At 36.2% G+C, this 23,023-nt stretch overlaps 1 protein-coding gene across 13 annotated transcripts in view; it reads right to left on the minus strand.

Annotated features, from left to right (window-relative positions):
- Positions 1-23,023, minus strand: part of LOC149771959 (putative sodium-coupled neutral amino acid transporter 12) — a 76,246-nt gene that overhangs the window by 47,893 nt on the left and 5,330 nt on the right. For 7 of the 13 annotated variants that reach the window (XR_016418083.1, XM_089948024.1, XM_089948025.1 and 4 more), the window contains exons 2-3: positions 21,316-21,448; positions 16,917-17,038 (exon numbers count right to left, since the gene is read on the minus strand). Coding sequence is in view for 7 of the 13 variants with exons in the window: in XM_089948024.1 (XP_089804150.1) it covers positions 16,917-17,038; positions 21,316-21,360 (167 nt within the window). In the remaining 6 variants the exon portion in view is untranslated. Of the gene's footprint in view, positions 1-1,914; positions 2,193-2,856; positions 3,085-13,622; positions 17,039-21,280; positions 21,449-23,023 lie in introns of those variants that run through there. The other 6 variants (XM_089948036.1, XM_089948032.1, XM_089948035.1 and 3 more) reach the window with 5 other exon arrangements.

A 23,023-nucleotide genomic window follows, 5' to 3' on the forward strand; every position in this document is an offset into this window, starting at 1 on the left:
TTTCTGGAGAAGTGTCCTACATCACATCACCAATAGATGGCCAAGGTATTAATAAATGTCTACATTAACCTTTGTTGGAGAATGAAGTGCGGACAAAACCTTGGCTTGATCCCAAGAAGGATGCCAAAGTGCTGAAAATTTTGGCACAGGTGCTCTTGGACCAAACATTCCTAAACAGAGTGGAGTATTACTTTAATTTCAGGTATGCCATTTCAGGATTGCAGCAAATGCATGGTATTTAAAGGAAAAATGTGAAGACTCTTTAAATGCTGCTATTCTCAAGTTATGAATAAATTACTGTATATATTTACCATTTGAAGATCTGAATAAGTTAGCATTCATAAGATATGTGCACATGATATTTATACAGTGACTCTCCTCAAGTCTTTGGTAAGTTCTGGTATAATATATGCACATCAGGTATAAACTATTCCATAACACTCTATCAATAAACATGTCAGTAAAGATTTTATGTATGCAAAAATTTACCAACAGTAATGGTTATTTAATAATTGTATTAATCTGTTAGCAGATTACAAATGACACATGTTACAAGATGCACGTTTTTGATAATTGCAGAAGCATTGCTGACCTTTAAGTTTTTCATCAGCAGAACATGATGTACTGTGCCAAAAGATTTTCATACATCCCTCCTGTGTACAGGATTAGGAATGAGCTAACTGCTTGGGATCACAATATCTATAGTGGCCGAGGTGTAATGAGAAACAAAGAAGGGAAGCTAGTGTAAGCTTGTTTCACTACAGGAAATTAGAAATAATTATATATATTGATTGTACATTATGATCCCTGCTTGGACACCAAGCCAATGGAATATTATTCACATGTACAAGTCATGAAAACTTAGTATTAGATATAAGTCTAGATACAAGTCATTGTGCAACAATCGGCACACATTTTTTATATATTTGTGGTAAGGAATCTTAATATTTTCATGCACATAGATCTTGTAGTTAGTATTGTTATCATTCTAGTGGATATTTATTCTGAACTGAGCAATGAAAGTCTAATAATTAGACCCAATAACACTTTCCCAGGGGACTGACACTTTATTAAGGATATATGGGGTTCATGGAATTTCCTCAGGATGTTTGTGGAAGATGATGTCATCTTCATAATTACTGGCTAATACCTGTTCATGAAAACATGTTGCCTTCTGAAGGAATGGGCAAATATGCATCCTGTCTCACATAATACTTTGTAGATAGAACAAATAAGAACAAAAACAAGCTCTCAATAACTCCTTGGGAACTGGTCATGAGGCTCTAATATTGGGTGAAAAGTTCATATGGGTTAGCATTTGGGTGCTTGTCAAACAAGCTAAGAAAATAAAATTTTCTTTAAATAGGTATCATCGACGTTACAACAAAAAAAAGCAGCAGATGGTCTGTCTACCCTTGCAAGGAAAAGAAAACATATCCCCACATCAGGGAGCTTATACAGAAAGCCCTCATCTGTCGACTTGAGGGAAAGCAGGGTATGCAGAGGAGAAGAGAACTAAAGGAAGATGATTCCAGGAGAATTTGTAGAAACCTGGCACCTCAAGAACCACCATCAACTATAGTTTTGGTGAAGAAGATCTCTCGATTTTAGTTATGTCAAATATGAAACAGTGTCTGATATATGAAGGCGTCTGCTAAGGCAGGTTACACTTTATATAATATCCTGTAAATATCAGTAGTTGAAAATAAAATAATGTATAATATTGTATCTGCAATTGCTGAAAACTTTTTATATTGATTATTTATGACCGTTGTGCCCACATTGTTTATTGGCAGAAATAGACTGGTGTTAAAAAATCTGAATGAAAGTATTACTGTTTGATGCAATATTATGTGCAGTTACAAGACAACAAAGAATGAAGTCAACTGTATTCATTTATATACAAATTCTTACATGTCAGAAAGTGTTTAAATTCATGCAAGCCTGGAAAGGATGAAGTCAATGTATTGTCCATCTGGATATTAGTCATGTATCTGCCAGAAACAGCAAGAGGGAATTACATGTGTCTGTCCAGACCCGAGCCTTCCATATTGCCATAGTATGAACTGCCTATAGGCAGCATGTCTGTTGGCGCTCATCAAGTCAACTTTATCACTGAGGACAAGAACATCCCATCTGTACATCCTAGCCAAGGCAAGTACAGCCTCATCAGGGATTAAAACTTGAAAATTCTGAAAAATTATTCCAATTTGTAATATACTATTTCTAAATGTAAAAAAATATATTAAAAAATATAATAGGAACATGCACTTATTCAAATGTTATTCATTTTCGATCAGCAAATTCCATTGTAAAATACACATGGATCAAAACTGCACACGGTTTTTATTTTGACATGAGTACTGAGTGTTCCATCACAACTAGAACTGATATTAAGTGTAGTTTATGTTAAGATGGATAGCTCAAAGTTTTTGGGAAGCATTTCTAGAAGTCAGAGACTCCTGCATTGGGATCAAATAGGAATGGCTGATTGCAGATGAAGATAATATTACATAAGAATTGTATCCTTGTATCATCATCAGCTTAGATTTGTTAAGCATAGTGAGGTACCCACATTTAAACCAGGTAATGAAAAGAATCTACTTGATGAGTATCAATTGTAAATTAAAAAAGTCCTTACCATTTGCATATGTATGCATGTGTTTTTGGATGGCTTACAATTTTGAAATTCTCTCACAAAGGTTGCAAAGAAATAATTTAAGCACATGTCTCATCTGGTAAGCAGTCTCATTAAAAGTCTTGAAACTTCTTACATTAAATAAAGTCTTAAGCATGCTAAGAATAATACATTAAGAGACAGTACGCATTCTAAACAAAACTTGATATATTCATTACCGGCAAAAGCGATATGCAGAGCTGTTTCTCACAACACCTATTCCAGGTTTGTAGGCATCTCCCTACATTTTCCACACACCATTCTGGTAATCCGGTGTTGGGGTTTGGGTGATAACCACCACACTGCCTTGAACCTGGCTCCAATACATTAAAGACAAGGCTGGGGTGGAAATACAACATCTGTATGAACAGTTCCCTCAACCGATCTGGTTCCACACTTATGATCTCCTGAAATTTGATTAAAAGATTAAGCATACTGAATCCCTGTATATATGTGGTACAAAAAGCTTGAAAGCTAAAATCATGATACCATGGAAATTTCAGCATTTACAACAATCAGGTATTTACATCAATTATTAATCTTTGCAAGTCCACCTTGGAAATGAAGTCACTGCAAATGTTGTATTGTAATTCTGTGTGTAAATGGATGCGGTATTTTGATTTTATCGGTACAAAGTACAAGCTACACATTCATAGGCAGCTGCTACACATATCCTGTATACAGAAAGAGGTTTTCTGTAATGTAGCCAACATACCTGTCAAGTTATTCATACCTTTTGTGATATATATTTTGTACATAAAAATTTTAAGCTTTGGCAATAACATGCTCAAGTAATACATAAAAGTTATTGAAAGAATTAAAAAGCAACATTTTTGTACAAAACTCATTTGCAGTAATCACAAGTTCAGAGGTGGAAAAAGTGAATGCCAAGCAGACTGGGCAATTTAAATTCTTACCCAAAAATGTTTGATCAAATATGAAGAAAAAAAATCTTTTTATTGCAAGCCTTCATGTCAGTCTAAATTCTGGACAAATAAAACTTTTAGGATTACTAAGTCCTTATGTTTATCATGATAGTGCATATGCATATATAGTACCATCTTTTATAATTTAATTGGTTAAATGTAGTTTAAGTAATACACAGTGCATCCTTCTCTGGCTCCTTGCTGGGCCCCTCTTTGTCTACTATGGTTCTCTACCCAGACATTATGTCATTGCAGCCAGTATATGTTAATAAGCTAGTAACTAAATTTAGACACACTGTCATGTAGAACCAATCAGATGACTAAGATGAAGCATGTGATCAAACACTGTCAGTTAGGCATCATTCATAACACTTGTAGAGATGCATTCCCTTTAGTGCAGATGCTGCATTTAATTTTTAAAATTATTTGCAGAAAGAAACAGCCATTCTTCTGTTTGCTGATACCACATTGTTACTTTCCGTCTTTTGGGAATCGTATGTTTATTCAACTCACAAAGGCTTCTCGTATATCAAGACGAACTGTTAATTGTTTGACCAGTGTTTGTAATACAGAACTTAACCAGGGTGCCATCACTGCGACAAATTCAACTTGGGTGGACATTCTAGAAAATTGGACTGCATCAAAAAACTGGTTAAACAGTTAGATGAGAAGAACAACTTGAAGAAGGGTTTTTGTTTTGATGGCTGATTCTTTGTGTTCAAGAGCATCATCACATGACCAGACGGGTGTTGTATGTCTTCAAACAGCATCATCACGTGACCTGCAAGCAGCTGATATACAACGTGATCTAAACATGTCGGACACGGCAGCTGTCAATCAACAGTTAGTAGAATTACAATTATATGTCGCCGCACTGACACACTCTTCCACAACAACTGCCATATCACTGCGAGGTACAACAGCTTCACAATCTTCATGGAGTCCGGAAGAGCCTTATGTTTTGACGGGTACACAGTGGTGGCACTGCAAAATAGGGCGGTTACGCCAGCCAGAAGTAATCACTCCTTGATGGACTCATATTGGCACAAGGGAGCACGGATCCAATGGACACACTACTCTTTGGGCATGCAGAATCATTGCTGCCGGATGGCCCTGTCTTTGACATCATTGCAGCGCTAGAGAAAGAAAATTTCCGTCTCTTCTGTGATGGTTGCAACATAATCTCAGACCTGTTTGGTGTTTGAGCTAACTGCAGCCAATTTCATTACGGATACGGCTGTGTCCTTGCCAATCATGGAGATAGTGCATCCAAATCGTCGCTAACAAATTCAAGAAGGTTCAGATTCTTCCAGGAAGATGACACTGGCTTAGTAACCTACTTTCCGCCATATTACGAGGTCACCTAGAATAATGGAGGCTGTTTTCACCTTGGCGGTCGTAACTATGCATTGAAAATGCCCGGATGTGAAAAAGTACCCGGTGTTCCGAAACAGCATATGCAGAAGAAATCCCAGAACTAATGACATTAACAGACAGGGAGTAATATTGTTTCATTTTACTATAAAGTGCTCATTCCATGTTCAATGGAGGCTTACAGTGCAGTTAGAATACACTGCATCAATTTAACCATGTTAAAACTCAACAGCACTTTCCCTTTTTTTGAATTTGTTGGGTACTTTTCATTTGTATCTTTTGCAAAACACTATGCGCTATCTATCTTGGCTTCTGGCTAGGTGCACAAACTGAACAATATCCCTGATCCAACAAATTCTTTTCTTATTCCAAACTAATGCAGTTGCTTCGTAAGGTTTTACCGCACACAGATGCCAGACTATCAATTGACAATGTATTCTAAAACAATAAAAAATTGGTCCTGCCATGAATCACTCACAATGCCTTCTGTGTAGCTCTTTTTAAGTCCATCTTCAACTTGCATTTCGGGCATTCCTGTGAGTTGGGGAATGTCAGTAAGACAACCTGGTTTAAGAACCCAAACTTAACTTCAGTTCTCAGGTTCAGATCAGTGACAATGGTTTAGTTGTTGAGTTTAAGCGTTAAAACACTCCAAGGGTACCCTTTTTTGCCTTAAGTGTCATACCTCCCTCCCACCAATTTACAACACCAGAGCCCTGTTCATGCGCTGCTTCAATATTTACAAATGCTGGGTTGTCATTTGGACCCACTCTTCCTTACCTGTGAAAGGATTGCCCATAACTATGCAGGAGTTCAACCAATCCTTAACCACACTGCTCTTGCTTTGTGGTTTTAATCCTCAATTATTCAAGACTTATAGTTTTAGGATTGGGGCAGCAATGGAAGGTGCTAAGTAGGGTCTATCAGACAGTTCTATTTGGGTCTTAGGTAGGTAGCAGTCTGATGTATTTAGAAATACATCTGCCTGAGCAATAGAATTTCTAGTTTGTAATTCAGTGCTGACTTTGGTTTTTTTTTCGTTTTTTTTCCTACACATTACTATAGCACTTTCTACTGCCTGGTTCTGCTTTCCAATTTTTTTCTGATTTCAGGTTCATTGGTGCACAAATCAAAACAGACGTCCACATCATACAGGCACTGCACTTCATATGGGTTCCTTGGAAAGCACTTCACTTCATATGGGTTCATTGAAGACGTGACCTTCTTACATCGGTGCAGTGATCGACAGAGCCGTCCATATCATATGGCACTGCACTTCATATCTGTTCATTCAAGAGCACTTCTTATGGGTTCATTGAAGAAGTGACCATCTTACAACACTTCAATTTCCCACTGACATTCTGTGACATGGAATACAAATGTTTCTGGTATTGTGTGCCTCCAGACTTCAGAATTCATGCTATTTTGGCATAACATGCGCAGGAATTTGTTTTTCTGTGTCTGTTAAATAGGTCAGTCTACAGAAGTGGCTTCAATTGTTTGTTGAAATTTTTAGCAATGTCAGGCGTTGTTGCTCAGTCATACTCTATACATGAACTATCAGATGTTTTGATTTATTTCATCATAGGCTGTCACACCAGCCTGCAGCTGCAATACTCAACAATTAAGCAGTACCTTGCAGGAATTAGACTCCATTACCTACAGTCTGGTCATAGTAACTATTTCTGGAGTCAGTGAGGTTACAGAGTATACTTATGGATAAAAATAAACAAAACATCATAGTATGTCCAGATTCCATATTTCATACAGGCTGGTGGTACAATTGTCACCTACGTTGCGGAAGGGAGTTCACCGGCTGTGGACTTGCTGCTGCAGTGTACATGTCTAGTGGCATTTCTTGGATTCTTGCAATATGGTGAATTTACAGTTTGAGCATTGCAGACAAATTCTACATGCAACTGCCTAAGGATTCGAGATGTGATTCAAATTTTTTAAAAAAATTTTTAAAAAATAAATAAAAAAGGACCCCATTTAATGCTGGTATCAAGATATCAATCCTTCAGAACTCGTGGTTGTGTTCCATGTCCTGTCTGGAGCAGTATTTGAGTCTGCAGCGGCAAAGTGCTTTGGCTGGAGGTCATGGTGCAGCCACACCTGCAGCTGGAAGCTGGAGCTGGTATGACAGTCTATTTTATTTCAACTTTCGGACAGTAGTCTTTGTCATGTTATATGCGTTACATCAGATTTCTTCCTAACCATCTTCTTTCTGCTCAGGAACATTTGTGTACGTACATTTAGTGCCATGTGCTTAGGACACCATTCCTTCCAAAAAGATTGCTACATTCAAAACTGGCATTCTCTCTGAGGCCTCTAATTTGATGAGTCCACTGAACTATTACTACAAACTAAATGTGCAATTATGGTTTCTTTTGCTTTGTTGCAGTGTGGATACTTTGCTATTCGTGGAGCCCATTATTTCTGCAACAAACAATCAGCGTATGTCTGACAAGATATTTCATATGGATAAACACCTATACATTCTGCATTGTAGAGCCTTTAAGAATGACATTTTCCGTCAAGGTGTGGATATCATATTAATGATATCACCATAGCTGCCAACATTCCAGGCTCACAATTAGTGAAAATAGGGATAAAAAGTCGTGAATTTGGACAAGAATTCGTGAAAAATACCATGACAATAACTCCATCCACTCCGACCGTCAATACTACACTATATCAAGTTCGCAATATAAAACTAAAACACTTCATATATGCAGAAATATTTATTCATCAAGACGTGATACTGTGGCAGACTTGAACTTCCTCAACTGCTTGATCGTAAATTTGTTTTCTAAACAGTTCAGACTTCTTGCCAGCTGGTTGATCTTTGTGACTAAAATTACTGACAAATTTTCTGCAGCTAAGGAGACCCTAAAGTCTTATTTTTCCTCACAAGAGAAAATACACTTTCGCTTGCACTGTTGCTGTGAGGAATGCACAGGAGCTGCAGCACTTTTGGTCCTTCCACACGAAAATTTGGAATCGATTTTCGAGTCCGGCAACATTTGTCAGAACAAATGTTTAGCATGGTCTCCAGCTGATAAAGGTAGATTGTGTTCGACAAGAAAACTCACAAATAATGTTTCATTGTTGGTAGCCTGCATTTCTTCCGCCAATTGTTTAAAATATTCCGGAGCTGAAATCTGCGAATTCTTAATTTTCCCAACTTCTACGTGTTTTTTGCAACCGACGTGCTTCCTCACATCGTCTCTGTGATGGCGCACTGAGTGCAAAAAGCATGATGAATATCAATGTTTAATGGCAGAATGCACGGCCAATTTTTGATATATTCCAAATTAAACTTCACTTTTTGAGTAATAAAGTTCTTTTTTCTTAGTGGTGAAGACGTTTTCAAAATCATACATGCGATGCTGAACCGTAACTCAAATCATTGTTGGTGACGCATGCAAGGAGCAAAATTCCGGTTAGGCCCCAGTTTCTCTCAAATGCATTTGTAAAACTACTCTTATACATACAGATTAAAATAGGCTAAAATGCTTGCTACCGGACCAACTGTACTAATCGGGTGTAGATCTACTAATATCGCGACAAGCAGTACCGGACCGTTTCGGCAACTGTGAATATCACGACTAGCGCTTAACGGGAAATCAGTTATTTTATTAAAGATTTAAAATAATTGAGGATTGGAGAATTCGTGAATTTTTGGCTTGCGGCGTGAATCCGTGAATCGCTGAAAAAGTCGTGAAATTCACACCAAATTCGTGAGGGTTGGCAGCTATGTATCATCTATGATGTCCTTGTTTGTCCTTTCCATGTGAAGAGGAAATTCCATCATATTCAGATATTAGATGGAGCTCACCTTTGTGATCTACTGTTTCTCATGGACAATGCTCGCACCTTAAGTAGAACTACTATCCTTATCACTACCATTGAGGTTGTTTTGCTCAGGTTAGGTTATGATTCACTATAATGTACATACAGGGATCGTCCTGGGCTTCGCCAATGTCGCAAATTGCTATTTTTTTTCCTTATTGGCGACGAAAATATCCCATCTGGCGATTTTTTTGGCGACAGACTTTTTGGTTATTTAATTTGTACACACAATCATAGATTTGGACTGGATACATTAAAAGGGAGAACGAAAGGAAGCCACAAACTTGACTAAGCAATGCATTGAAATCAATCTGTTACACAAACGATCCTTTGTTCCTATTGACAACCCCATCTTTACAGTGTATTGTTACATCATAATCTGCTATGCTGACATCTGGGCTGAGTACTGTATGCTGTGATACTGTCAGTCATGCTACTGAACTATACCTACAACTGACCGACTTCTGAAGATGCGAATAGAACAGATACAATTAATTGAATGGCTAATCCTTCTGTTGTTTTTGTTTTTTTTACATATACTAATATAATAGTTTTGCTGAACCTTCATAGAAAACTGATAACCTTTGAAGTACCGACTACTGCGTATAAATACAAAGCAAATGGAAAAAAATCTCAGTCACAATTATATCTGTCGCCAGTGCAGCATTTTACTCATTGATCTTTTCCTTTTGCCATCAATCCATGTTACGGCTGCAGAGACTTAAACTCCGCAACAAGAAATAGCACAAAAAAACAGTTTTGCATAATTAATAACAATTATTTATTTCTCAAAATACAGGAGTGAAAGAATCCCTAAATTGGGTGTGAATTTATGCTTATATATACGGTCTAATATAGCCAGGTGTTGACTCATGTAAGTTTCATTCGTGGGAATGGAGATCATATTTTGCTTGTCGAGAAAATTTATACAGCATTCAGTGATCATTCTTGGGAATTAGGAAGCAATTCAGTACAAGCTTTGTGAAGCTAGCCATAAGGGGAGGGGTGCTGCTGAGAGACTACTGGTGTCACCTGTCAGCACTGTAGACCGTGAACGTGGATTCAGTAAGATGAACCTCATAAAAACTGACATCAGAAATAAACTCTGCATCTCATCTCTCGAGAATTTAATGAGAATCAGCATGTACAGGTGTGAAAAATTAGACTTTGAAACTGCATTCAACAAGTGGGCAGCCCTAAAATCGCAACGGATCTTCATGTAACACTGTGTAACATTTTGTTAATGCTTGTTGTAATTAGAGTATTAACTACCCATCTTTTGTAATTTTCATTGCCTGTTACATTAATAGACTAAATTAACACTTGAAAAAATGTACACTACTTGATCTGGCGACACTTTTTGAAAATTGGCAACCAAATATTGAGGTTGGTGATTTTTTGGCGACAGCTTTTTAAAAGCCAGGACCATCCATGACATACCTGCCACATTGCGGCAGATAATAGCGCTGCTAAGGCTGGAATTCTGTACCATCTGATACAGCCTTGGGTCAATGGTCCTTTAATGTATCTTGTAGATATATTCAGGTGGTGCCTCACATGTTGGTGCACACTTGAGTCAATCAATGCACTATTCCGCTTCTTTACTTAGAGATACCTTCAAACAAATTGGAACACTTCAGAGACATTCATGCCAGTCATTCATTTTCACATCTTCTGCTACATTGTCATTTCAGCTGCATCTTCTATTAGTGGACAAGTGAATTTCTAACTGGTTATCAAATACATATATCTAATATTGGTACCTTTAGGCACATCTGGATTATTAAGCAGTTGGAAATCTAGTTCATGCATTTTCGACGTTATTGCATTATCAATCATTATTATCTTTATCCTTACATTTCCTTCAATTGGGGGCCTTCGTTACAGTCACACTGTTCCATAGTCACAAAGCTTCCTTCACTTCGTTTGGGCCATTGCCAAGTTTCATGCATTCACAACTTTGCGTTTTGATCCCCAATTTGTGTCAGTACTTAAATGTACTCAACTATTATGCCCATATACTTCATACCCGCATGTATGGAGTATCGGCTGATGTTTGTTATCATTGCAATCCTCAGGATCAGACATATCGTGTTTCGTTATCAATGTCCCTATATACCTCGTATCAGCCTCTTGCGGCTCCACATACAGGTGTCAGACACACTTCACAACCCTACAAACTCCCCCAAGTCTCTCTTCCTGAGGTATTTCTATAGAAACAATTCACAGCTCGGCTGGTGCAGTGTGCTGTGACAGGATTTGCCCCCATTATGCAAAAGATTATTTATATTTACAATAAAGTTTATACTGAACCTATGTATTGTGTGTTATTTAAAAACATATTTGCCATTGCATGTGCAACAGTTGTTCAGTTTGTTTAGGGCATCCTGTAAAGAAATTTCTAGTTCATGCTTTGTATTTTGGATGTCTGACAATGTTGTGTCATCTGCATGGAGATATGTAGATGAAATTTAGTCCCTTAGTAAAAAGTAGTAGGCCACTAATAAATAATATCAATAGTAACAGACCTAGAACTGAACTTTGTGGTCTCCGTATCTAATTGTTCCAGGTTCAGACAGAACATTATTTATATAAACATGTTGTGTTCTCTCACTTAAGTATGAACTAAACCATCTAACTGTGCTTCCATCACACTGGTAAATTTTCAGTTATTCAAAAGGATTTCATGATCAACCATGTCATAACTTTCCTGAAATCTACAAATAGAGATCCTATTATTCAACTTTGATCAAGTGCTTGAAGCCATTTATCAGTTAGAGAGATCAAGCCAGTCTCACATGAATGCTTCTGTCTAAAGCCTGATTGATTAGGGTGTAACAGTAACAGCAAGTGTTTCGTTAAATATGACATGAACGAGTCATGGACATGTTTTGCAATCAATTTTGACAAGTTTGGTAGTATTAAATTGGCTGGTAGTTATCAGCATCATTCTTAGAACCAGATTTGTGCATAGGCATTACTGTTGCAGTTTTCCATACTTTGGGGACAGATGAGATTGCAATATTTAAACTGATTATGAATTTTATGCTATCTGGAATAGGTGAGGCTGAAGTTTTAATGAGTGGTGGACCAATCTGATCAAGTCCTGTAGTTTTCTTGGTATCAAGTTTACTGAGATATTTGCTAAAAAAAATTTTAAAAATATCTGTGGGATAGAGAAACATAACTCCTTAGGGATTTTTTCAGTTCATTAAGGTTGTTTTCTACCACTGGTTTTTTAAACTTAGTCGCAATGAAAGTGAAAAAATTATTGAAAACATTTGCAATGTCAGTGTCATCAGTGACTATGGTGTCATTTACCAGAAGCGAGTGAATTATATTTGTCTGATCTTTGTGTGTTACCCCAATGAGTTCACTGAAGACTTTCCAAATGGAGTTTGTGTTGCTCTCTGTGTTTTCAAGGACTGATTGATAAAAAGATTTTTATAGCCTTTTTAATCATGCTCGTTATTTTATTTCCCCATACTTTATATTGTTCATGGTTTCCCATAGCCTTCAATCGGTCTCATGAATTCAAAGTATCTAGGATTTCAGTAGTAAATCAATTAGGTTGGATTTCATACTTTACTCGATGTACTTTCAGTGGTGCATTCTTAGAGACCACACCCATAAATAAGTCAGTCCACACCCTCAGAGCTTCATCTATGTTATCAAAATTTTGGATAATATTCCATGGAACTTTATATAGGTTATCTTGAAATTGTTCTTTACTTCAATTTTGGAAAGATCTGTAAGTGACAGTTTTGTGTATTTTTCCTTTCTTGTCAAAAAAGTAGGATAGTGGTCACTAAGACCAACATTTGGTACATTAACATAAGCCACATTGTCTGGTAGGTTGGTATAAATGTGATCAGTAAGAGTGCTTGATATTTCTGCTACCCTTGTGGACTCATTTACCAGCTGGACTAGGCCTAATGATTCAATAAATTCCATCCAGTTACTCCTGATTTGAGTTTTGAGTAGGTTCTTATTTACACTGCCATGTATAAATGTTTCTCCTGTGCAAGAAGATCTTCTATTTGTTTCAAAAAATTATCATTCTCAATTGCTTTGGAGGAAGGTGGCCTATAAATGAAACCAACTAGGAATGATTTTGCATTATTTTGAGAAATTTCCACCCAAATACTCTCAATTTCACATGACTCCAAGTCTGGTCACCTTTCTGCATTTACATCTTCCCTAAAATAAACAAGACCTCCCCCTGCTGTTTCGCTATCCCTTCATAATGGTTTATTGTAGCCTTGACAGTGAAATAGATCATCATTGTGGTTAGCATTTAATTTGGTTTCAGTGAGTCCTAAAACATGCATATTATTTTCCTTGGAAGACAACATTACCTTAATCAGTTCTATTTTTTCCACTATACCTTGTACATTTAAGTGACCCATGTAAAAACCTTTCGTATTTAGTTTCATATCAGTTATATGTCATCATGCAATGGGGTACTCTATGAGATTGTCTACATACTACTTTTATCCTTTTGGTATCGTATAAGGTGGCCATATAAATGAGATGGTCTCTGAATTTTCTACAGTATCTGTGCATGGTCTTCCTTTATCAAGTGGGGTGGCAAGTAGCAACAAAAAAGTAAAGCAGTTTGAACATACATTGTTTGGTAAAATAAATAATTCTATAATACAAGTATGCATTTTCTAAGTTGTGCAAAACACTACTGACTTAGATATTAGAGTCTTTGCCAAGTTACTTAGTACCAAACATTTTTCAATATGTATCAATACTTGTTTTGCAAGATATATATAAACAATTACCCTCATTCTTGTTTGCCTTGTTTAAACTCTGTGTAGAGCTTCGTCAGCTCTGTTTTCAGGCTGCACAGCATGTCTTCCTCCTCTTCCCACTTTAGTTCTTGCTCCATGCCTCGTCCTTCCTCTCCCTCTAATGGTCACTCAGGAACTGAGCTTGAAAGTGAGGTGATTTAAGTCTCTCTAATGAATTTTAATATGTAAAAGTATTTCATAATTTGACAACTAACATATTTATGATTACTTATCAAACTTATAGGACTATAGTGCTAACTGAGAATCAGAAATTAATACATGAGAGGTTGTGATTTGATGGAAGTTTTCTGGGCTAGTTCAGGTCAAGTGTTGGGTGGGTAGGGCTCCAAAATTTAAAAAGGGCCCCTACTTTCCTCAAATGGGCACCAAAACAAAGTTTAAGTGTCTATTTACTCAGTGTACATAATACCCAATAAACATGCTCAAGAATAAAACGGTCGTCAAACTTCAAGTGACAAGTGACTGTATATTTGTGTGTGTGTGTACTTTTCATGATTTGGCCCCGAGTTATGGACCTTGATTCCACATTCCGGTCACATATTTATTTGGTGGGGATGTGAGGGAGTGCAAATACTACTAGGCAAGAAATAGAGTACCTGTGGGTTTTTGTAATAATGTACAAAGCATGTCGATTTAAATTATTCTCTTACCACAAAAACTTTAAAATATAACTGTAAAAGTAGTTTTACATACATTTCAATGTTTCCTCTCAAAATTAAAATTAGAAAGGAAAAGGATAAGGAGAAAACAACAAGATCATCAGAAGATTGTACTCACCATTGTTGACATTTTGCACAGTCTCATAGCGTGGTTGTTTTACATCATCATCTTCAGTGTTTACAATATGGCATATAATTATGCAAATTTCGGTCACCGGAATCACATGTTATTTGTTTGGGATCTGCTGATCGCTGCTGAATGGGATTTCAGTATGGAGATGATAGATTAGTTACTCTACGTACGAAGATTTCAGAGAGCTCGTATTTCATAATAAGAACCTCTACGTACTTGATATTACCCCAGAATTGCCTTTTAAATAGTATTTTATCAGTTGATATACATAAATGTCCCAACATTTTTGCAAGAAAATTCACTCTCAGCTACACTATTGTGCCTTTAATATGATTTTTTTTATCTTTTCATATCTGATGTACAGCAACTGCAATGTCTGACAAATAATAGATAAAAAAATGAAATATTAAATAAGTACAAAAGTAGAAGAATGTAGAATTAAAACTGTACAGCAATCTTCCTTTTCCTTTCATTTTTCAATAAGCGACAGAAGTAAAAAAAACACCATTTTCCCCAATCTTTCCCAAATGTTCATAGTGCTACATATTCTTACATAACAAATGACATCATACTGAAGCTATCATAATATAAAACGATAATGTCATTTCAAGCTGTGCAGTAAGTGTTGATTTTATGAGTTTATCTAAACATCTGATCAGCATATGAGTCTTCAAATTTTTATGGCTTACTTAAGCCACTATTGTTCAATTCTCCTAAATTTCATGAAGATACTGCTACAATAATTAACTCACTGTGTAAAATGGACAAGACAGCAATATGACTCTTCAACATTTTTGTAAGCCAGATAACATACAGTAGTCCCCCTCTTCAATGGCCCCCCTGACCACATGCCACCCGCTCCTTATGGCCAGAATCTGTTGGCACTGACGAGTTTGTGTTTAAAAGAACCCCTCATGAAAGGCCACCTGGCTAACGCGACCAGCATATTAGTGCAAAATAAAATTTACCCCTCATAAGCGGTCGCATTTTATTTTAATATGTATCCAGAACCAGTATTTTATTCATAACGCGTGTTAAGTAATCCGATTTCTGTTTCCCGGTGTCAGGTTTTCGTTACTGAAAGAAGTGTTGACTAAAGTACATGTACCACTAAGGTTAATATTATATCATTTATGCCTCATGAGAAGCCACATTTATTCCATAAAGCCAAGAAAGACTCAAATTTTAATCCATACAAAAGGGTAAGTACATGTAATCCAATTAGCCTTACTGCTGTGTTATCATAAGATGTCCAGTTTAGTCACTCTGATAAGTGTTAAGAGTACAATTACTGAACAGTAGTAACAGCTGAGAAGTGGCAGTATCAATCTACAATACGCAAGTCAGCAGGAAAATGGTTTGATAGCCTTTATGGCTTCCCTTAATAAGATGTTGAGCTTGATCACTTTGATAATTAGTGGCTATTACTACTGACAATAATTGTCAAAATTACAAATCCTAACAGCCGCGAGGTCAAATCTGCATGATTTTATTGGTACATACTGAAGCCGTTTTGCCTTCTCTCACTTAGTGTAAAGAAATGTATAAAAACAATAGCGTACCAGACTGCGACTAACGAATCACGCGACAAGATCACTTCCTTTAAAAACACACTTCAAGTTTTTTTTTGATGCATACATTTTTTTAAATCAGTATCGTAGTTGGCAACATGAATAACTTACTGCAAAAAGATCAACATGTCATCGAGGAAAAGAAAAATTCTCAGTTCAAAAGAGAAAGTGAAAGTAATTCAACTGACCGAGAGGGGTGTGTGTGTCAAGGATCCTTGCAGAAAACTATAAGGAAACAATTCTGCAGAAGTGGGAAGGTGAAATGGACGGAGAAAGAAGATTGTTTGAGCCAGGAGATGTTTGTATCCTGATTTGAATGACAAGAAAAAGCAACAATTTTGTCAGTTGAATTGCGATATGACGACTTTACCGCAAGTAACGGATGGTTGCACAGATTTCAAGTGCGACACAATATTAAGTGTTCTTCCTTAGTGGAGAATCAGCTGATGTTAATAATGAAGTTGTCGAAGATTGGAACAAAAGACTAAACGTTATATGCAGGGGATATGACAGCAAGGATATTTTTAACTGGGACAAGACAGGTTTGTTTTTTAGACTGTTACCAACAAAGTGACAGATGATGTGATCTGTAACATGATTATAAAGACAGTTTTAAAACTATATCAATGGTTATTCATAACATTCTTTTGAAAATGATGAAACAGTTTGTTTTACATTTATTTCACAACATGCATGTGACTTTTTAATCAAAATATTAAATGTTTTAGAATTAAATGTACTTGTGACTTTCTTCATATGTATTTACTATTCGCATTTGTCATCCTCCTCTAGAAAGACCACCATCATTATAAGGCCACTTCCCTGCTGCAATAGGGGTGACCTTATAAGAGGACTACCGTAATTAATATTCAATAACTCCAAGAAAAGACATTAATATTACCTGAAAATTCCAAGAATGATAATGAGAACCAAACTAAGCAGCCACCCTGCAGTGTGGAAAGCTATAGGCATTGCCAGGGCCCCAGTTCCAACAATCAGGTTGAAGATGTAGATTAATCCAACCTGAAATCAAAGCATTGGAAAAACGTATGGTTTGGAGGTTTGAAGTCATGCCAATTTACATTGTATCAAATGGAAGAACAAAAAGAGATATTACTATTTCTGTACCTAATTTTTTCCCAAGGGAGATAATTACTATATAGTCTAATCCAACTGTTGCTCCTCAAGAGTCCTGCAACAGTGGGTCAATATATTTTTTTAATACTAATTTAAGTAAATCCATACATTTAGTTATTATTAGAGGTAATATAAACTATGTTGGTAAAAGTGAACAGAAAATATGCCAAAGACTTGGAAGGACTAAATTCTGAAATCACTCCAAGACGAAATGACAAAATGATATCCTATTATAATACCATTGGGCTTGCAAAATACATTTGTCAAAAAGCAACAGCTGGGTTTATTATTAAAGAAAGATATCATTAAAAACTGCCAAATGTTTTAAAAACTGTGTGTGCTCATCATTGGATTAATACCTTTGAGGAATACTAATATACATGCAGTAAGATAATACATGTTAAAACAAGACAAAGCTGTACATTAAATTACAACAATTAAACATGGTTACTGGTTAGCTGATTTAAATTCTTTTTAGTTTTAACAGTATCAAGCCTTCCCCCATATACAATAACATGTTTAAAATTTGGTTATCAAGCCTTCCCCCATATACAATAACATGTTTAAAATTTGGTTACACTTATTCTATCTTCATGGGGCCCAGAGTGGCCGAGTGGTCTAAAGCGCTCTCCGTCACGGATCACTGCCATCTCACCTCTGTCTGCGTGGGTTCGAGTCTCGGGCTCAGCCAATGTGGATATGTGAGAAAGCTTGCCAGTAGCTTCTCGTGGGTTGGTGGTTCTTTCCGGGGTTTTCCCCCGAGTTCTTCCTCCACCATTAAAACTGGCCGCCATGTATAGCCTATCTTGTACTGAAAAATGGCGTTAAACCCTATAACAACAACAACAACTCTATCTTCATGGAAGAGTAACCATTGTCTCAAATGTGAACAAAGTTATGATTCTGCTGATGCAAGCAAAACAGAAACACCTAATATATTTGGGTACACATTTTATATGTAGTCATTTTCACTCCTTTTATAGTTCACACATGCTTCATACATAGTCATTTTCACTCCTGGTATATCTGAGTATACACTTTATATGTAGTCATTTCCACTCCTAGTATATTTGGGTACACACTATATATGTATTAATTTTCACTCCTAGTATATTTGGGTACACACTTTATATGTAGTCATAAAGTTACACCTGAAACACCCAGTGATGCAAAAGATATGTGATTTTCAAAAACTTGAACATTAGTGACAATGGCAGTGACATCAGTGGTGCTGCTATGATAACTGTATCTTGCCATTTACAGTTGAAACTAAAACAACAAAACTTTTATATAAGGGTACGTCCCTCACAGAATGAATGCATTCATTGAAATTAATTGTTAGTCAAATGAAACATCAGGCATATAAGCACTTTATCATAATGGATACTTAGGATTTATCTATTTACACTGACTGAAAACAAGCAGCTATAGGTCTAGCTGAATGGATGCATCTTCTTAACAAGAGTACCATGAATGGCACATGATATACAAACCCCATGCTGAAAAATCCTCTATATATGCAACTGCTTGTCTTCTTTCAGTTACACAATTCCCTTTTACCTTTTCAACACCACATCAACAGGCTTCGTCTTTACCCCAAATGTAAGCCACCAACAAAGACTGGTCCAGATCTGTGATGTAGAATTAACGAGTTTGTGCAGAAACAAATTTCTTCTTTCAGTCTCAGTGATCTAGGCCTTCAACAGTTTGATCCCACAATCAACAGGCTTCTTCTATACCTTAAGGGCAAGTCTTGTACAAAGTCTGGTAAAGGTTTGTAATGCAGAGTTAATGTTATTGTGTGCCAATCATTTTTCTTCTTTCAATTATAGTGGCTTTGGCTTTTTTGACCCCACAATCAACAGGTTTTGTTCTTGCCCAAAGTGCAAGCCATCCAGAAGTTTTGGTAACCTTAGATAACGGTGAACTCAAGTTATTGTCCAGAAACTGTTTTTCCTCTGTAAGCCACAGTGACCTGGACTTTTTACCCCAAAACTGATAGTGTTGTTTCTTACCCCAAGTGCAACCAAACCAAATAGTATGATAACTGTAGATGGTGCAGACCACAAGTTATTGTGCCAAAGCTATTTTTCTTTGTTCAGTTAGTGACCCTGAACTTTGACCCAGTGACCTCAAAATCAAAGTGTTCTTCTTTACATCAAATGCAAACCATTCATAAAGTTTGGTAAATGTACATCATGGACAACTTGAGTTTACGATGCAGAAAGGAAATTAGTAACAGACAGACCTATGTATATATGGATAGATAATATCATCTGAAGAATATGCTATTCCTTATGTCCGGTATATAAAACCAGTTTGCTGTGTCATTATCTTCATGTAGAAAATTGTTGCATAATGTGGGTAAATGGGAATGAAGGTCAGTTTGTCTTGTTTTAAAACACGTCAGTGAAGATGTCTTTAAGTATATTAGCCCAGCAATTTCAACCACTCCCCCAACATACCCCATTTTTCTCTCTCACAAAATCATGAACACAGTATGCAAACATTCAGCTAAGAATGACCTCCTTGTAGACATGGTATTACTAAAAGACTTCAGAGTCTGCAATGAGTACACCTGACTTCACACAACTTTCCTGGTGTCATAATTCAGACAGAACAATGTTGTTGTTGTTTGTAGGGTTTAATGCCATTTTTCATCACAAGACAGGCTATACATGGAGGCCAGTATAAATGGTGGAGGAAGAACCTGGTAAAAGCCTCCAAAGAACCACCGACCCACGAGAAGCTGCTGCCAAGCTTTCTCACATACCCACATTGGCCGAGCCCAAGACCTGAACCCATGCAAAGAAGAGACAGCAGTGATCCATAATGGTGAGTGCTATATACCACTCAGCCATTCACTGCAGTTCATAAAAAAAACTTGTAAAGCATGTTGTGCTCACAAGATTCTGTCTTCCAGTGCATTCAGTTGCTAGACATAAAGGGCAATAACTCTATAAAAAATTGTGAGAGCAAAGCAATTTACCCATATGCACATCTTCAAATTATGATAATCACGTAGAAAGTTTAAAGCTAATCAAATGAAATTAATATTTTAAAGAAATACTTACTCTATCACATTAATTTTAGGAATATAAGACTGCTACATCCCAAATCTAGCCCTACTAAAAGTACACAAATTTATCTTTTCCATCTGTCTCATATGATGTACAATAACTCTTGCCTAACACCTCCCTATGCCACCACCATGTGTCACTAGTTTTTAAGCTTAATGATACACTATCGAATAAACAAAATTTACTTTAAAATTTTCTGTCTCTTTCAAACACATTCTCTCGATCACATTAACATTAGGAGAATCAGTAATAGGAAAAGGGAATGATGAGCATATGACCTATACCTCTGGTATCCTTCTGGTCAATAACAGTTGGATTCTTCAAGCGAACAACAACTTTTCTCCAAGTCTGACAAGCAACATAATCCAGGCTAAGATGATCTGTGACCCCTATATCTAGTTTTGAAGATGATTATTTAAATAATTTGACACATTTTCCCTGCCGAATCCAGCAAAGTTAATAGGCTGTGTTGAGTTTTAAATGGATCTGATATGTCAGCTTCTGTTATGTTTTGGATTGATATATTACGTTCAAAAGCAAGGCTCACATAAACAGCTTTGAAATCATTTTCCTCACTGGTTATCCTGGCTGTTCAAAAAAGATATTGTATATCTTTGGTACTATTAAAACAATAAAAAATTTCCTTTATTTTGGTGTATAATTGATGGGTGTAATTTGGGTTATAGAGTATACAGCTTAGCCTTACTTCAGATGTGCACCTAAGAAAACTGTTAGCTCTGTTTGGTTATTTTCACTTCCTGGACTTCAAATATAAATTGTAAACAAAAAATAGCTGATAATATTTTGTACTTTTCATATATTTTGTAGTTCATTCATCACACTTTCCGAAGATGGTATGAGCATTGGAAGCAGCCATTTTGGTCATTTGAGTACTAAGATCATGTGCAAATATCCACAAGTACAATATGTAAAGAAATTTCAGTCACAGAAGATGAAAGTAACATAGACATATGCTAACATTCTCTCTACTAATAATGCAAATAACTTGATCCTAAATAGATGTACAACTTCTCCAGTAGAAACTGACCCAAGACTTTAAACAAATCAGTCTGTAACCCTTACGCCTAATGAGTACTGTGCTCCTGTATCCGAGATTTGCCCCGCCATAGTTGGACTTGACTGTCAAACACTCTGACTCAGCGTTGGCTGCTATTGTTGATATTAATCTTGACTGGATTCCTCTCTATTAATCAGACTATAACAAAAGAACATTCAATTACATGAGATTAGTGACTGGCCATCTAATTTTTTAAGAGCGAATGTCTAATTTATGGAGGGGTGGGTGGGATTTTCTTCTTAATCAGACCTCAGACTTGTTTTATTCAAGTAATATAATGGATATAAAGTTTTTTTCCTACAAATCTGAGTATTTGTGGGGCGACTATACCCAAAAAATCACACATGAAAATGGTCACTTTCATACACACATTGCACACAACTGGAGTAACTCATAAACAAAGAGTAAAATGCAGTTAAACACCAGTTATGACTACATACATGTTTACCTATGGCCTAAGAGGGTTTTTCTCCTGAATTTATAGGTGTCTCCCATCCCTCTCATCACTCAATGAAATCTCCTTCATATGCAAAATTATTACAAAACTTTTAACTTTTTACAGGTTTTTTTTCACATTTTGGTTCCAGTGCAGAATCTTACTGAAATCAAGCAACATTAGACCCAGACAGTACCAAACTTGAGCAGGTATGGCAGGCAGTCACCGATCAGAATCTAGCAACAGACATGAAATAAATTAAAGTTCTGAATGGACTCAACCTGGATACTATTATGAAAGTCCATAGCGATCAATAATTTGCACCTGGAAGTTTCTTGATGATGGTTAAGGTGAGGCACATTCAATAATCAGGACTGAATCGACCTTGGTTAAAATGTATTAGTATTACATTTTAGAAGAATAATTATTATTTGATTTAAAATCAGCTAATGCACCTTGACATACACTACTGAATAATAATTACTAGCAAGCAGCCCAATGGTATCAGGTTGTTTGGACCATGGCTGATAAAGCCCAAATCATGGGCTGATTCAAACCAAATACCACGCTCATTCGGACCATATAAACTGTATCAAGTTTTGTCCAAGATTTAAAAGTGACACTTAAATTTCTTTAAAATATGATGTTTCTTGTTATTTTCCAGGCACACTGAGTAATTCAGTCATGCATTTAGGGAAGCAAAATCCTGAAAATGGAGTTGTTATATACAATGAAATGAACTGAAACAATGTAAGACCATTTTTGTTGCATTGCAATTTCGTAGTGAAATATTTTTAAAGCAGTTCATTCACCTTAATTAAATTTAATTTAAATAGTTTACTAATAAATAATAAAATTACATGTACTAACACTTATAAAAATATTGAAATCAGGGCTTACATAGTAAATTGTCATCAATATATACTTTGGTCTCAGTATGCTAATGTTTAAGGATTTTTATTCCATTTATGCTGAACTCAGTATGTTAATACCTTTAAAAAAAAATCTATTATGTAGAATATTTCTTCACACTAATTAAACCTTATATACAAAACAATGAGCACCATAAGTGATTTTCGTTAGCTGAATTTAAAATGTATTATTTAAATGTATCACTGAAAATAGAAACTGTGCAAGAGCAAAGAGAACAAAATCACATATTTTAAAACAAAATAATGTATATATTTCTCCGCGTAGGACTTCCACAGTGCCATCAATCATCCCTAGCAATTCCTCATCTGTTGACTCTGGTACATGTATTGAGTTTACACTCTAAT

This window comes from Sinohyriopsis cumingii, unplaced genomic scaffold (genome assembly GCF_028554795.1).
Source record: "Sinohyriopsis cumingii isolate HCF-2022 unplaced genomic scaffold, ASM2855479v2 utg001542l, whole genome shotgun sequence".
Taxonomy (NCBI): Eukaryota; Metazoa; Mollusca; class Bivalvia; order Unionida; family Unionidae; genus Sinohyriopsis; species Sinohyriopsis cumingii.